Source organism: Pezoporus wallicus, unplaced genomic scaffold (genome assembly GCF_028554395.1).
Source record: "Pezoporus wallicus isolate ANWC-B61680 ecotype Strahan unplaced genomic scaffold, APGP_CSIRO_Pwel_v1 contig_14027, whole genome shotgun sequence".
In the NCBI taxonomy this organism is placed as follows: Eukaryota; Metazoa; Chordata; class Aves; order Psittaciformes; family Psittacidae; genus Pezoporus; species Pezoporus wallicus.
The window spans coordinates 238,341-254,264 of NW_026640337.1; the positions used below are offsets into that span (position 1 = coordinate 238,341).

Here is a 15,924-nt window from a genome sequence, read left to right on the forward strand (position 1 = left end):
TAATCAGGGAAGTTCTCAGTGAGAGGAACAGACTTGGCTGGTGGCAGCCTTGCCAAGAGGTGTTTTATCTGTTCTGGAGATGTCCTGGAGAAGCTAATCCGTACAGAAGCTGGTGAGTACAAAGAGGTGGAGCTGGTTCTAATTTCAGTTTGTTCTGGATTCTATCAAAGCCTCGGAATTGCCCAAGGGTTTACACTGGTTGAGACAGTCATCCTGTAGACGGGCCACCAGGAGTCCAGAGGAGCACCTAGCAATTCCCCTTTACCATGGTCATTTGGCCTTAGCTTTTCCTGTTGTCTTTCTCATCTTGACTGTGGCTTTTCTCTTTGTGGCTTTGATCAAGGTGTCCATCTGGCCTGCTATGGTTTCCCTGTGTTGGGGAGTAACTGTCTTACCTGGCTGCAAAGTCTGTGCAGAACAGACCTGGGGAACCCTTTAGCTCCTTGTCTTCTGCTTTTTCCTGCTGGGCATGTCTTCTGGATGGAGGGCACTGGTCCAGCCTGATCTCTCTGCAGCCTTAAGCTGCTCAGTCATTTGAGGAGCTTTTGATGCCCCTGTTGCCCTTTGGATGATACCAGCTGGATCACATACCTCATGGCAATGCCTGAAGACTGACAGGTAGAGGATCCTGGCGTACCAGCACTGTGGTCTCTGCCTCGGAGTAGCAAAGCTGCTTCTCAAGGAACCGGCTCATCTTCCTGCTTGTGTTTGAGTTTTGGAGTCCTTGTGCATAACTCACTTTTCTGAGCCAACTTTCCACAAACACGGTTTGTTTTTCTTCAATTTGGGTAATCTCCACAAACTCAGCCCTTTATATCCTGGATCTGCTCAGAAGCTGGGGATACAACGTGTTGCTGAGAAGAGACTTCTGATTTATTTGCTCATGTCTAACTGTGGCAGCAGAAGGGATATCAATAATAAACTTAATGTCTTGCAGGCTTCTTCTTTTTAAATGAGAATAAGAAATGTATCCCCAAGGAATGGGCTCAGAAATTACAACTGCCCAGAAGCATGTTGGAACAGGGTGCCCAGAGAAGCTGTGGCTGCCCCATCCCTAGCAGTGCTCAAGGCCAGGTTGGACACAGGGGCTTGGAGCAAGCTGCTCTAGTGGAAGGTGTCCCTGCCTGTGGCAGGGGTTGGAACTGGAGGAGGTTTAAGTTTCCTTCCAACCCAAACCAGTTTGGAATGCTGAGAGGGGAAAGTGCTGTGTAATTTGTCAGCATGTTTGTTCTGGTTATTAAAAAGCTCTTTAAGATCCATACTGTGAACAGGAGCAGTTGGCAGGATCCAGTTCCTGTACCTACAGGTACCTGGAAGGAGGTTGTAGTGAGGTGGGTTTGGTCTCTTCTCCCAAGTAACAAGGGGTAGGATAAGAGGAAACAGCCTCAAGCCGCACCAGAGGAGGTTAGACTGGAGGTTAGGAATTGTTTCTTCACTGAAAGGGTGCTCAGGCATTGGAACGGGCTGTCCAGGGCAGTGCTGGAGTCACCTTCCCTGGAGGTTTTTAAGGGATGTGCAGATGTGGTGCTAGGGGCCATGGGTTAGTGGTGGCTTTGGCAGTGCTGAAGGGATGGTTGGACTTGATGATCTTAAAGGTCTTTTCCAACCTAATTGATTCCATGATTCTATGAATGTTGGGTTTGGGTTCGATGAGCTGTTGACAGTTGTGAGGAAAGGCAGCATATTGATGAGCTGAGCTTTAGGGAGCCAGGAAAGGGACTGGCTTGGCTGAAAACTGTTGTTCATGTTTAGCTGGTATGAAATTGGAACCGAAGCACGCTGCAGATGTTATCTGTGGATTTCAGTTACTTCCTTGCTAAGTGTATCCATGAAAACCTTTACTGCTTTTCCTTTGTGTTTGTTGAATGGCATGAGTCAGATACTAAAGCCCTGACTTCAGGTTCCACCCTGGGATGGACCCCAACAAGGAAACGCCAAATAACTTGTAACAGAAAGCCACGTGTTTCCTGATGGATACGGGTGGCCGTTCCCTTCCAGCCCCAAATAGGGCTGTGCGGACAAGGCCATGGTGTTGCCTCTGTCTGTCAGATGTGGAGCACAAAGAACCTCAGTCTAAATCCTGCCAGGACACAGGGAACGAGGGCAGCTTTATTCCAATGCGCAAAGTGAACCTTTTTCCTCTGGACTTAAAAAAAACCAATATTTTGGCTGAACAAATGAACTGACCTTTTTTATTAAAAACATCTATCTTCTGCCTGCTTCAGCAAGAAGCTTTTCAAGTTGAAAAAACTCCTTAACTTCAAACCAATGACTTAAGTCATTCCAACGGCATTTATCATCTGACTTTTTGCTCCTTAAATGTGGAGAGCTCGTAGCCTTTATTTTATCAAAGGAGAGCAGGAAGAAAAGTGACTCTAACCCTGTGTGCTCTTTGCACAGGTGGAGAGAGGCTGAGTCAGGGCAGTGCTGAGCCTGCTCAGTTCCTTTCTAAGTTGATGGGAAGATTCCCATTTGTTTCAGTAGGCGTTGACCTGCCCACAAGCTCACGCTTACGCCTGTTGAGATCCAGAGGAAGGATCGAAGGTGATGAGACACCAGTGAAGTGCAATCTTCTTCTTGCACGTGTTCACCACGACGGTAGCCATCCTCACAGGTTGTGTAAGAGTTGCTTCATTTCCAGGACATGAAAGAACACTTGTGCTTCCCCAGCTCGGTGTTTTCAGGTCTCCAGCGAGCACGTCCTCATACTGGCTTTTTGTTTTCTTCCCCTGTAGTCTGGCCCAGCTTCCAACCAGGAACAAGCCCTTATTTTCTTTAGCTATTTTAGTTTGATTTAGGCTTAGCTGAACCTGGCGGAACTGCAGCTCCATGGGAATGTTTGTCTGCTGTTGTGCACAGAGACCTTGAAATAAACCCCCCCACATTTCCTTAGATGGGATGGCAAAGGTTTCTTTGCCTGCCTCTACCTCCAGGAGATGGAGAGTGAAGATTTCCCCCCCTACCCCTAATTGACACACAAGTAATTCTTCTTCTTTGGTAAGTTTTGGAGTTATTTTTATTTGGTGTTTCCCCTCCCCCAGCTTTTTAGCCTTTTCAGTTTCTTTAGTTATCTTTTATGGGTTTGTTTTACTCTTGAAACCCAGCCACCGGGATGAGACACCATTCCAGCTATGATCCCAGAGCCCTGCTGCACAGGGATTACTGTGCGTGCCTTACATAAGGCAGCCCTGTTGACAGACACAAGGATTTTGGTGTTCACTAGCAGTACAATGTTGTTGGCTTGTGTTCAGCTTGTGACTAATTGTAACCCCAGCTCTTTATTTCTGCACAGCTGCCTCATAGGGACCAGGCTGAAGGAGATGGGAGAAAACGGGATTTTTCTGAATTGCTAAAGCATGCCTGCCTTTGGGATTGCGAGAATCCCGACCAGGGAGGAGCGTGGCTGTTGCTAGCACCTTGGGAAGGTGCTGCCTTCCCTCAGTGTGTGCTTGAGCCCAGAAGCACCCCGTGTGCTGGGCTGCACCCCCAGAGCGTGAGCAGCAGCTCAGGGAGGGGATCCTGCCTCTCTGCTGCACTCTGGGGAGACCCCCATGCAGTCCTCACTGAGCCACATGCAGTGGTTGAAGTGCTGTGTCCACATGAGACTGCAGCTTCCACAGAGGGCGTGAGCATCAGTTTTCAGAATGGCTGTAGCCAGCGTGACAGGGGCTTGTGGTTGCCTTCCCCATCTCTGCGTCATTGGCACGTTCACTTTGAGGGGCTACCTTAACCAGGTTAAAGGTACCAGGAATCCTCTCTGAGAAAGGCCAATGTGCAATTCCAATGCTAAATTATGTAAGTAGGACACTTGGAGCATTAATTTTATGGTAAGACAGCCTCACAAAGCCTATTAAAGGGGACAGAAGGGGAGCAAAAGCAGTGGCTGTTGGTCCCTGGGGTGCTGGCAGCCGAGGCGGGTGGTGGAGGGGGTCCCGGTCCCTGGCTCTCACCGGGTGCCCTCTTCCCGCAGGTCTCTGTGCCGCCGGTGCCGGCCCCCAGCTCCAGAGCTGCGATGACGACTGGGGACTGCTGCCACCTGCCCGGCTCCCTCTGCGACTGCCCGGGGAGCGCCGCCCTCTCCAAGTCGGTGGAGGACTCGGACATCGGCCGCCCGCAGTACGTCACGCAGGTCACTGCCAAGGATGGCCGGCTCCTGTCCACCGTCATCAAGGCGCTGGGCGCGCAGAGGTAGGGCTGCTGCAGGGAAGGGCTTTGGCCTGACTCCAGCCGGGCTTTTCTGCTCCTGCTCCTGCTCCTGCGGCTCTAGGGGTAGAGGGAGGCAGCAGAGTGCTGTGGAGTTCTCCAGAGCGCTAATGTTGGGAGTCAGTCTTCGTTAGCCAGATGCTTCCCAGGCCTGTGCTGTCTCTGTGGGAGCCCACACCCGTTCCATGTCCTGGTGGGCCTGGGACTTGCACATTCATCAACTCCCTCCAGGCCTGCGGCTGCTCCAGCTGAGATGGGGCAGCCTCTGCCTGTGTGCCTCTGCCAAGTCCTTGCTGAGCAGCAGTGAAGGTGGGATGCCACAGTAGCAAGAGCTGTGTGGAGATGCTCTCTCCTGAGACCCCCTGCAGTCCTGCATTCAGCTCTTGGGCTACAATACAGGAGGGATGTGGAGCTGCTGGTGAAAGTCCAGAGAGGCCGCAGAGATGCTGCAAGGGCTGGAGCAGCTCTGCTCTGGAGACAGTGTTCAAGGCCAGGTTGCACAGGGCTTGGAGCAACCTGCTCTAGTGGAAGGTGTCCCTGCCCATGCAGTGGGGTGGAGCTGGATGAGCTTTGTCCCTTCCAATCCAAACCAGTCTGGGATTCTGTGATTTAAGAGCTGAAAATGGAGCACAGCCTCTGTTTCAGGATGGTCACGGAGTAAAAGTGTGGTGTTAATTTGCAGCCCCAGGGAAGGAGGGTGTTTGTGTTGCAGGAACCACAGTGCCTATTTATTGCCGGAGGGGACATGTGGCAGCTTCACTTGTTCACTCTTCTTGATGTGACTTCTCATCACTTGTTTTGAGCAGCTTCCAGAGCAGAGGACCCTTGGCAGCGTGGGGCACTCCAGCCACTGAGACCAGGCACATTCTGTCTTCAGATCCTCTCTTAACAGCTGTTAGTTTGTTTTCAATGAATTTGGCCAAACGTTGATGAGGTGTGAAAGTGGTGACTGCAAACGTGGGGGAGGAGAGCAGGAACGCTAGAGGAGCACGTCATTGCTATATCTAAACCTGGAGCTGGTTGATAAGCACATGAGGGGAGCTGAGCTTCCTCCCTGACACCAGATAGGCTGAGTGAGAAGTTGTGCAACCCCTTAAAGCTTGTGGAGGTGTAATAATTGTGTGGGGAACCTGCCTGGTTAAAAAAATCCCACCAGGGTTCCTCATGTGTCTTGGTGGGACACCAGTTTGTTCATTTTGGTGGGGGTAGGTTTCAGTCTCTTATCCCTTAACAGAATGAAGCCAGAAGCAGTGTGACTATACTGGAATGTTGAATTACTGATAGAGTCTCTACAGCCTGCTGGAAAACTGTGTCTGAGGGTGTTGGGATTGTGACCAGAACCTTCCCCTCTGGATAGGAAGGAAGGAAAATGGAGGCTGATAAGAAATTGTTTCTTGCAAGGTCAGCAAATTTTTTCCTTCTGGATTTGTTTCTTGGTAGCCAAGGTTATATTAATGCACTGGAAATATGAAACTTCTCAAACAGGAAGAGAAGGGATGAAATATCTTACAGATGCTTTTCTAAGGAAATAGCAGATGCATGAGAGCACTGGAGGCTTGGGGGTTCTTTTGGTCTGTCCCTGTCACTGGGGCCGTGTGAGGGGACTGTCATTTTGTCACTGATCCAGCCCTGAGCTTTATGGGAGTGGAGGGTGCAGAGTCATCAAATGATGCCAAGTTGGAAGGGAATTCTGGGGGTCCAGCCTCCTGTCAGAGCAAGGCCAACTTCAAAGAGGGGTCAGGCTGCTCAGAGGCTTGGCTGGGGCACTTTTCAGTGTCTCTGAGGATGGGGTTTCCACCTCCTCTCCAGACTCCCATCGCAGGGGTTTTACTGGCTGAAGAAGTCCCCTAAATAAAAGGCACATGTCAAGGAGGAGAGACCAAGGGTCAGTGGTTCACCAGGGATGTTTGGTAGGGAGAAGGGGATGGTGCAGTGTGTTTATGATGCCTCACAGCCCTAAATATGATTAACAAGCCCAACTGGAATGAAACCTGCTAAACATTGAATTGAAAGGGGTAGAGATAGGTTGTGATGCACATCAGCCCAGTAAAGGAGAAGGAAGATCCCTTTCCTGATGTATTTTCTTGCTGGCTGTTCTCTTCCCTTTGTGTCCCAGCAGCATTTTTCCTCAGTCCACTCCTTTTCTTTGCCCTGGTTTTCTGTGTCTGACTCTTGCTTTGCCTGGTTGTGCAAACTGATGGAGATGTGCTGCTGCTTGCAGACTGCTTGTTCTGACCAGTGTGTTGCAATCCCACAAAGTTCTTTTGCTGTCAGATGTGTTTTTAAAGGCAGTGGATTATGAACTGTGAGATGTGGGGCTTTTAGTACTGTCAGCAGTGTTTGGGAAAAGGTGACAGGAGACATAACTCACCTGGATTTCAAGAGGACATGCAATAGGGTGTTTGAAATACAGATGTCCCCTTCTCACTCTGCCTCCCACCCCAAATCTGTGCAACTATAGATGTAAAAGAATGGTTGTATGAAAGAAATGGTTGGTTGAAAGGTGGGAAGTGAGATAGAATCATAGACTCACAGCCTGGTTTGGGATGGAATGGACCTTAAAGCTCATCTCAGTTCCAACCCCCTGCCATGAGCAGGGACAACTTCCACTAGACCAGGTGGGCTGGGGCATGCTGTGACCACTGTGGATCACCCAGCTTTGCTTTGGGCTTCTGGATTGCATCAGTGCTCCAGGGCTGGTTTCAGGTCAGTGTCTGAGCTGAGCTGGCCAAGCTGATGTGCCAGGTTGTCTTGGGTGCTGTGGTGCTCATCAGCACCATCCAGATTTTACTGACCTAAAACATCTCCATGCTCCTTTGACACAGGTTTCTTGCCTGGCACACTCTGCCATGTGCTGCCTGCTGTGCATGTGCCCTTCTTGGACTTGGTGGGCTCAGACCCATTCTCTGACGTGGCTGTATGGTTCTGCCTGCTCTGACAGTGATTTCGTTCTCTTTGTCTGCTCTTTAGTGATGGTCCCATCTGTCGAATCTGTCATGAAGGTGGAAGTGGGGAGGGACTGCTTTCCCCGTGTGACTGCACAGGAACACTGGGCACCGTGCACAAGAGCTGCCTGGAAAAATGGTTATCCTCCTCCAACACAAGTTACTGTGAGCTCTGCCACACAGAATTTGTTGTAGAGAGAAGACCGAGACCTTTGACAGAGGTACTGCTTTCTTCCTGCTTCACTTTGAGTTCCTTACCACTTGAGAGCAAATGATTTGCCCTGCTGTCCTTGTGGTTCTTGCTGTCTCCTCCTCCTCCTTAGCATCCACTCAGAACAATTTGTGTAGAGACATCAAGTCTCTTATAAGACCAAGTGATGTTACTGGAAAAATGTAGTAGAAGTTTGGGGCAACTCTGTGAACCCCTGTGTGCCGCTCACCAGTGTCAGGCTGTAGGACCTAAGGCTCAGGTTAGAAGGGACCTTAAAGCTCATTCAGTCCTAACCCCTGCCACAGGCAGGGACCCCTTCCACTGGAGCAGCTTGCTCCAAGCCCCTGTGTCCAACCTAGCCTTGAACACTGCCAGGGATGGGGCAGCCACAGCTTCTCTGGGCACCCTGTGCCAGCGCCTCAGCACCCTCACAGGGAAGAGCTTCTGCCTCAGAGCTCATCTCAGTCTCCCCTCTGCAGGTTAAAGCCATTCCCCTTGGCCTGTCCCTACAGGCCCTTGTCCCAAGCCCCTCTCCAGGTTTCCTTCAGCCCCTTTAGGCACTGGAGCTGCTCTCAGGTCTCCCCTTCAGGAGCCTTCTCTTCTCCAGGCTGCCCCAGCCCAGCTCTCTCAGCCTGGCCCCAGAGCAGAGCTGCTCCAGCCCTGGCAGCAGCTCCGTGGCCTCCTCTGGCCTCGCTTCAACAGCTCCACATCCCTCTTGTGCTGTTGCCCCAGTGCTGGATCAGGACTGAAGGAGGGGTCTCACTAGAGCACAGCAGAGGGGGAGAATCCCCTTCCTTGCTTACGCTCTGGGGATGCAGCTTCATGACAATCCAGCTCTGTCTGTGTGTGTTTAAAAAGCCTTCAGGAGGAGGGAGGCTGGGAGCTGCCTGTGGACTGGAGGAGACGTTTTTGTGGGAGTTGTGGGCAGTGACATGGTCGAGTGGAAATGCTTCTGCAGAGCTGCAGAAAGTTCTTGGAAGTCAGGAAATGCCACATCCAGAATTGCCTTAGTTTTTACTTCAGTCCTTTTGTATATCTGCATAACAGAGTGGTCTTTACATGTTCACAGGTTGGGGTGAAAGATGCCTACTAGCTAATGTGGTTTATCATGTGTGGCTGTTATGTGTTCTTGTACCCCTGCTCACAAGACCAAGGTATTCATTTCCCCATGAGGTTTTCTGGGGCACCTATCATTGTGATACCCAGCAGCCTCCTTTAGGGAGGGAAGGCAGCCCCCTTGTTCAGCATGGATTAAAGAGAATTTTTTAGTAGAATTGGATTTTATGTTCTTTAAGCAGCCATTTATTTCTGTTGTGGTTTGTTCAATGTAAAAATAGTAACAGTGTTCTCTGCCAGCATCCTTGATCTCTGAACCAGGAGCTGGAGACTTGTCTGAGCCTGGAGCCAGCTCTGGCCTGGGCTATGGTGTGGGGAGGATCTCTCCTGCAGTTCAGTTGTTTTTTTAGCTCAGAAGCTGTTTGAAAGCTGGAAGAAAAGCCCCACAGAAGGCTTTGGTTCCCTGTCAGGCTGCGAGGTGGATGGGCTGAGTGGTTTTTGGCGGCTTGTTTTGAACCAGTGCAGGTGGAGATGGAGAGTGGAACTGCAGCTGCCGGTGCCCGGGCAGGGTCTGAGGCCAGCTCACTGTGCTGTGAAAGGACAGAGTGGCTGGCACAGTCTTTTTGACTGGCAAATACATTTCTGTGTTACCTGGAAGACTTCAGCAGTAGATATGCAGATGAAATGTCCAGGCCATAGGTTGCCGTGCATTCATGGTGCAGTGGGTTATTATTCTGTGGGAGATGCTGCTGCGTACAAGCAAAGGGAGTTTTGCAGGGAGGAACAGTGGTGATACTGCCATTCCTGCTTGTGTTATTAGGAGCAGAAATGTTGCCTCTGGGTGCCCCCCCTCCAGTTCAGAGAACTGAGCTGTGGTGGCAGCTCTCCCCCACCCTTCCTCCAGCCTTATCTTCTTTCCAGGCAGACTTTTCTGGGCTTTCCTTGAACTCTTCTGCTGAACTCCTTGCACCATCCTCTGCCTGGGCTGTGCTCCTCTAACCCATTCCCCAGCTTGGGTCTCTCTTTCCTCAGTGCAAGTTTGATTCCTCTGTCTAGTGAAAACCAAATCCCTCTTGGCTCCAGCTGAGTTCCATTCCTCTCTTGTCATAGAACCACAGACTGGTTTGGGTTGGAAGGGACCTTAAAGTTCAGCCAGTTCCACCCCCCATTTTGCTTGCATTTGCTGTCTGGAGATGCTCTTCTCAGATCCCACCCTGGATACTCGTGGTATTTCTTTGTGTAGTCCCTGGCTCTGCTCTGCAAATCTGGAACGGCCTCTTTGGGGTCTACGCTGGAAATAATTCATCCCTGCACTCTTGGCACTTGTCAGCACCAGTCTCTTCCTTCCATGCCCATCGTCACCACTCTGTCCGGCCCTGTCTGCGCTCTGAGGATCTAGAGGACGTCCTGCTGGTCGGGTCTCTCAGAGGTGCAGCTCCTGGCAATGCCTTGATCTTATATTTGGACGTGTCATGGCATTTCCTGTGGTGACATCAAGCACAGAAGCACTTGCTGCTGTGTAGAAAAGTGTCCTGGTAACCTGCAGCGCTGCTTGGCTCAGTTCCTCTCCTGCCCACCATTCCTAGCACTCATGCAGCTCCTGCTCTCCTTGGGCAGCAAGCAGCCAGCTCTTTCCCTTTAGTCTCGCACATGATTGCAGCATGGAAGCAGTTGTTATGTGGATTTGGCCTGGAAGAAGACCAAGTTGTGCTTTTGTTGCTTTCCCATGTTTACTTGATAGTTTTCCCCACACAAATTGTTTAAGCTGACAAACCACTTTATGGATTGTTTGGAAGGTTTGTTTTAATCCTGTATGCAGCGATGTGCTGCTGTGCCAGGAGCCCCGCGCCCTTTGGGTGCCTGATTGTGTTCTGGTTGTTACTGTGTCAGTGCATATTGACAAAGTAAATCAACTACTTCAAAAGGAAATTAATTTGCTTCCTGCCTTTACATGTTTGGCTCCCATCTTGGGGAGGAAGAAAGAGTTTCAAAGTTCACAAGGAATATAAATAGAATAACATGCAGTGAAATACCTTTCTGCCTTCAGTCCCTGAGATTCTTCCAGAGGAGGCCACAAGGATGTGGAGGGGCCTAGAGATGAAGACAGACTGAGAGAATTTGGTTTGTTGAGCCTGGAGAGGAGAAGCTGCGTGAAGACCCCAGAGCAGCTTCTAGTGTCTGAAGGGGGCTACAAGGATGCTGGAGAGGGGCTCTTCATCAGGGACTGTAGTGACAGAACAAGGGGAAATGGGTTCAAACTTAAACAGGGGATACTTAGGTTAGATATAAAGTAGAGGTTCTTCCTGTGAGGGTGCTGAGGCGCTGGCACAGGGTGCCCAGAGAAGCTGTGGCTGCCCCATCCCTGGCAGTGTTCAAGGCCAGTGACCCTGTGCCTCGTACATCCCTCACTTTAGTTTGCTCTGACTTTTGTGCACCCTCCACCCTCCCCTTGGGTCAACACTTTCTGCTTGTCTTTCTGGCCAGCCATGTGCTCAGCATACCTGTGCTCCATTGTGGCCTTACAAATTTCTTGCATACCTGCCACCAGCCCTTGTGTATGGCTGTTTAAACTCTGGTTTCCCCTGTTGAGAAGGAGCTTTGTGTGCATAGCTCTCAGGTGGGTCCTTTTTCATCCTGCCTGTTCAAAGGTGGGCACCAGGGCTGGCAGTAAGATGTGCCTGGCTGCCACGGGGATATTCCCTGCCCTGCTCTGACTGTGCCTTTTCAACCATGTTCTCTCTCTCTTCTTATTTATTTGATTAGTTTTCAATCTTAATAGAGACCAGTCATCCTTGTGCAGGAAAGAAGGAAGGATCCAGCAGCCCATCCAGTGTAAAGAACTCTCACTAGGAATGTGCTGTAACAGCCCTGGGTATTGGTAGGAACCACAGAAAGCACTGTTCTAAAAAAAGGAAAGGAAAGGCTGAAAATAGCAAAATCCCAGGAAAACTAGGACAATTTCTGCTATTAAAGTCAAGTAGCTAAAATGAATCCACACTGGAAGCAGGTCGGGACTCCTAAAAGTAGTTGAACATTTAGAGGTTACGGGTTGAGGGAAACCTTCCTGCAACAGAGCTTCCTAAGTTCTGCAGCCTGCTGATTTTTGAGAGCTGCAAAGCTTCTTGGTAGCACAGAGCAAAGTGCTGCAGATCATTTTGTGCCTGGGAGGCAAGAAAGCAAGCCTGAAAATAAGAAGGAATACACAGAATGGGCTCTCCTACAGCTTGGCCTGGCCACAGACCCCAATGCCCTGGTTTCCCATAGTCCCTACACCAGTTGCAGAGTCCTGGATATGTTTTTGTTGAAGCTTAGTCCAAGACCTGTCAGGCCAGGTTGGATGGGGCTTGGAGCAGCCTGCTCTGGTGGAAGGTGTCCCTGCCCATGCAGTGGGGTGGAGCTGGATGAGCTTTGAGGTCCCTTCCAACCCAGACCATTCTATAATTCTATGATGTTCTTCAGCTGTCTCTTCCCTTTCCCTCGCTGGTTGTTGTTACAAATACCCTTGCCACTCTCTATTTTTGTTAAGGTTTATGTGCGTCCATACAGACTGCAGAGAGCACATCAGAGCTCACCACCGTAGCAATCCTGTTCCGCTTGCAGGCTACGTGCTCCGAGTGCCGCTGCCTAATGCCCTCTTCCCCTTCCCTCCTGCAGTGGCTGAAGGATCCCGGTCCCCGCAATGAGAAGAGGACACTCTTCTGTGACATGGTGTGTTTCCTGTTCATTACTCCCCTGGCTGCCATCTCGGGCTGGCTGTGTCTGCGTGGAGCCCAGGATCATTTGCAGTTCAACAGCCGGCTGGAGGCCATCGGACTCATAGCACTAACCATAGCACTTTTCACAATCTACGTCCTTTGGACGCTGGTAAGTGGCTGCTGCCCAGGGCCTTGTTTCTGTTCAGAAGGGAGATGAAAGTCCTGGCTCACCCCATGCTCCTGCCTCCCCCTGGGAGAAAACCTTGGGCTCTTTCTTTTGAAGGTCCATTTAATTTACTTCAAATAGGAGCTGCTTGCTGAGAATGAGAAACCACTTCCTGATGATCTGCTTTCCAGATTGACACAGGAACAGTGCTCCCCGGGGTGTCATGTACCAGGGTGCAGAGCTGGGTGGGAAGATCTGGTGCTGGGGGCAGGCAGTGCTCCAGTGGTGGTGCCTGTTCCTGTTTTCTAGAAGAAACACAGAATTGGTACCCATCTGGAAAATGTTTAACCCCCTAAATAACAGATCCCTAAATATTAGGCCCTCTCTACCCTGCTCTTGTGGGCCCCCCCCTGCAGTCCTGATCCAGCTCTGGGGCAGCAGCACCAGAGGGATGTGGAGCTGTTGAAGCGAGGCCAGAGGAGGCCACAGAGCTGCTGCGAGGGCTGGAGCAGCTCTGCTCTGGAGCCAGGCTGAGAGAGCTGGGCTGGGTCAGCCTGGAGAAGAGAAGGCTCCTGAAGGGGAGACCTGAGAGCAGCTCCAGTGCCTAAAGGGGCTACAAGAACCCTGTCTAACGCTTTTCCAGCTGCTTGCTGGGAAGCATGATTTTGGGAAGGGAAGGGCAGAAGTGCAGCCCCTGGAGGAGGAGGAGTTGGACCCCAAACTGCTGGCAGGAGAAATGCCACAGCCCATTTCCCTGCCATCTCATGCTCTGATTTCTCAGAGCAACACCTTCCCCTGGGGCTGGGATGGTCCTTGGAGCTCTCCTACACAGACTTGGGTGCCAGGAGAGGGTAAGCTGGTGTTGCAGCCTTCACTGGGGGGTGGTGGTTGCAATGGGTGCCTGATGAGTGCTGCTGTCAAAACATGCTGTAACTGCAGTGCACAGGGAGCTGTTAAGGGAAGTCTCATGTACGTGCTGCAGGAGGTTCATTTCTGTGAAAGCTAAGCTAAAACTGGAAACCTTAAGAGGAAGTGCTTCTGTGTCCCAGGACTGGTCTGGAGGAGCTGGAAATCTGGCTGAAATGGAAAAACTGGAGGGTTTTCTAAAAGTGCAAGTGCTGACTAAAAGGGCTCTAGTTCTGCTGAGCTTCACATTCCCTTGAACAGAGAAGGACATGAAGTGAAGCCCCTTTATTCACATTTACCATGGACCGCAGCTCTTCCTGTGTGTAATAGGAATACTGGCTTTTCCTTGTCAGCTACTCTTCCTACTTGCTGGGCAAATGTTTCCTGTACTCTTACAGAGGATGAAAGCTTGGTTTTGACAAGTTGCTGACTGGATTCAGTATTTAATTCTCTTGCTCATAATTTGTAGGGAAATAAATAGGAGGGAAATACATGTTCGCTTTGTTCCTTCCTCCAGAAACTCTAGGCAAGTTTAATTTCAAAGTTAAGGAGTCAGCAGGAGCTGTGAGACAAGCGGCAGTGGTGGAAAGGATGCTGAAGGACACAGGGAGGAGCCCAGCCTGCTGGGGAAGCACAGCTCGAAGCTCCCCCTTGCAGGGCTGCTCCAAAACTGCAGCTTCTCGTTCAGGTCCCTTGGGTCTTCGCATTCTCTCCCGGCCAAGCGAGTCCAGCCGCTGTGCTGTTGTTATGGATCAAGGGGAGACGGTTGCAAAGGGCAGAGAAGACCCAGTAGGATCTGTGAGATGGGAGGAGGCTGTTTGGGTTCAGACACGTGAGGCTGGCCCTATTGAGAGCCCCTTGTTTTGCCCAGACAAGGCGCTCACTTCAGCCTGTGGCCAGCGTGAAGCTGTGGTTCCTCCCTGCCACTCTCACCAGCCTGGTACCCAAACTCTGTCCCTCTGCCCTGGTGCTGCCCAGGGGGTTGGAACTGGAGGAGCTGTAAGGTCTCTTCCCACCCCAATTCCACGGTTCTGTGACAACCCTTCCAGTGCTGTCTCCTTTGGCGGGGGATGCTGGTGGTTTGGCAAGGAATACTCGGAGAGCGGATGGGTGACCGGGTCTCTAGAGCTGCAGCCGCGGGGCCGGGGTTTGGTGACCCTCCTGCCACGTTGTCCCCCCCAGGTCTCGTTCCGGTACCACTGTCAGCTGTACTCGGAGTGGCGAAGGACCAACCAGAAAGTCCGTTTGATGCTCCCGTCCTCGCGGAGCCCTCACCCCGTGCCCCACTCCCTCCTCTCCGCCAAGCTCATGAAGAAGAGCGCGGATGAAACCACCGTGTGAGCCCGTCCTGCCTGGCTGCTGGGCCGGGGCAGCCCCTCAGGGCTGGCACAGACGAGGAGGGCCGGGTGTCCCCACGTGCACACAGGAAACGTGGCAACTGTGGAGGCCCTCGGGAGCAGTCATCCCCCCCAAAGGACTTTGCAGTCAGTGTGTACTTTATACCGTGGCAAACAGACAGAGAATTGATCACTGTCATGTGAAATGGCCCAAAAGAGCCAGATGGTAGAACGTGCCTGTCTGCAGGGACACTTTCCTATAACTCAATACCATACGTGGAAAATATCTCCCTCTCTATATATATCTCTATATATAACATTATTTTTTAATGGCCATGCATATTGTGTTCCAGTCCTTTTGTGTTGATGTTCTAAGCTTCAGTTCTAGAAGCTGGCAGCCTGATCTCATTCAGAGGTTAAATCTATGCCTTTTCTCCAAATGAGCTTACAAAGAACACTTTGAAGAACATTGATGACAAATCCCCTTCTCCTTTGCACTAAGTTGGTTTTGATAATCCTGCAGCAGCCTTTCCCCTTCCTCTGGTCTCTGTCGTGCTGTTTCTGTCCTTTCTAGAAAGTTGTGTGTTTTTAAGAGTTATTATAATCCCAGAAGGAGTAAAATGACGCAGTTCCGAGCAGAGCCATTTTGTATTGGAAAGTATTGGAATTCTGAGAATTTCACAACACGTTTCAAAGTGAGAAAAGCTCTTCCCGTGCAGACATGATCTCACAGAACACTTTCCTTGCGGATCCTGGCTCATCCCCAGGTCTCGGATGCACTCAGCTCTTGCTGTGTCTGGCAGAGGTAGATGGAGGGTCTGAGGGTGGGAGGTGATGGCTCGGACGTGCTAAACCCATTATTGCCTTCTGCTGTTAAGGTTCCAAAAGGAGCTTTCCTGAGCCCAAAAGGGGCAAGCTGGAGTCTCTGTTTGCTGATGTCCTTTCACCACCTTGAGGCTGGACCTCTCGTAGTGCTGGTTACACACTCCCCTCACAGGACAGGCCCTCACTGCAGCCGCTTGGCAGGATGCGGCTGGGCTCTGCTGTCTCTGTGCTTCATTTGCACATTCCTCAGCAGCAGCTGGAGGAGCTGCTGTCATTGGGATCATCCCTGGAAGTGCTCTGCCTGTTAGGTGTCCTCCGGTGAAACACCCCGAGAGCAGGGAGGAGGCAGGCTCCAAGGTGCCCGTGTCCTTCAGGGGGTGGTGGCAGTCACAGACTGCGTCCCGCTGCTCCTTTGCTGGGCACAAGCAGCCCAGCTGCAGTTACAGCCCCTGCACAGCAGCAGAAGCCTGCTTCGAACTGGCTTGTGCGATGGAGCTGCTGCCTCCACACACACCAACCACCCTTTGGCAGTGGAGCTGCGCCACTGCTCTGTGCCTTGTCCTGGCTGCTCCTTTCTTCA

At 51.2% G+C, this 15,924-nt stretch overlaps 1 protein-coding gene across 2 annotated transcripts; it reads left to right on the plus strand.

Moving 5' to 3' along the window:
- The first annotated feature begins 3,731 nt into the window (after positions 1–3,731).
- MARCHF2 (membrane associated ring-CH-type finger 2) lies at positions 3,732–14,817 on the plus strand. Of its 2 annotated transcripts, none has more exons than XM_057418770.1 (4): positions 3,732–4,188; positions 7,174–7,369; positions 12,070–12,279; positions 14,365–14,817. In XM_057418770.1, the coding sequence occupies exons 1-4, from the start codon at positions 4,013–4,015 to the stop codon at positions 14,521–14,523; spliced, it is 741 nt and encodes a 246-aa protein (XP_057274753.1). In that variant the 5' UTR covers positions 3,732–4,012; the 3' UTR covers positions 14,524–14,817. The 2 variants fall into 2 exon arrangements, with proteins under 2 accessions (XP_057274753.1, XP_057274754.1); XM_057418771.1 differs by lacking the exon at positions 3,732–4,188 and adding an exon at positions 4,817–5,604.
- Positions 14,818–15,924: the final 1,107 nt, after the last annotated feature.

Excerpts from the sequence above, each read along its gene's own strand:
- MARCHF2 (XM_057418770.1), top strand. The coding sequence starts at position 4,013 with ATGACGACTGGGGACTGCTGCCACCTGCCCGGCTCCCTCTGCGACTGC. Across the intron at positions 4,189-7,173 it reads AAGGCGCTGGGCGCGCAGAG|TGATGGTCCCATCTGTCGAA; the intron begins GTAGGGCTGCTG and ends TCTGCTCTTTAG. Across the intron at positions 12,280-14,364 it reads TCTACGTCCTTTGGACGCTG|GTCTCGTTCCGGTACCACTG; the intron begins GTAAGTGGCTGC and ends TGTCCCCCCCAG.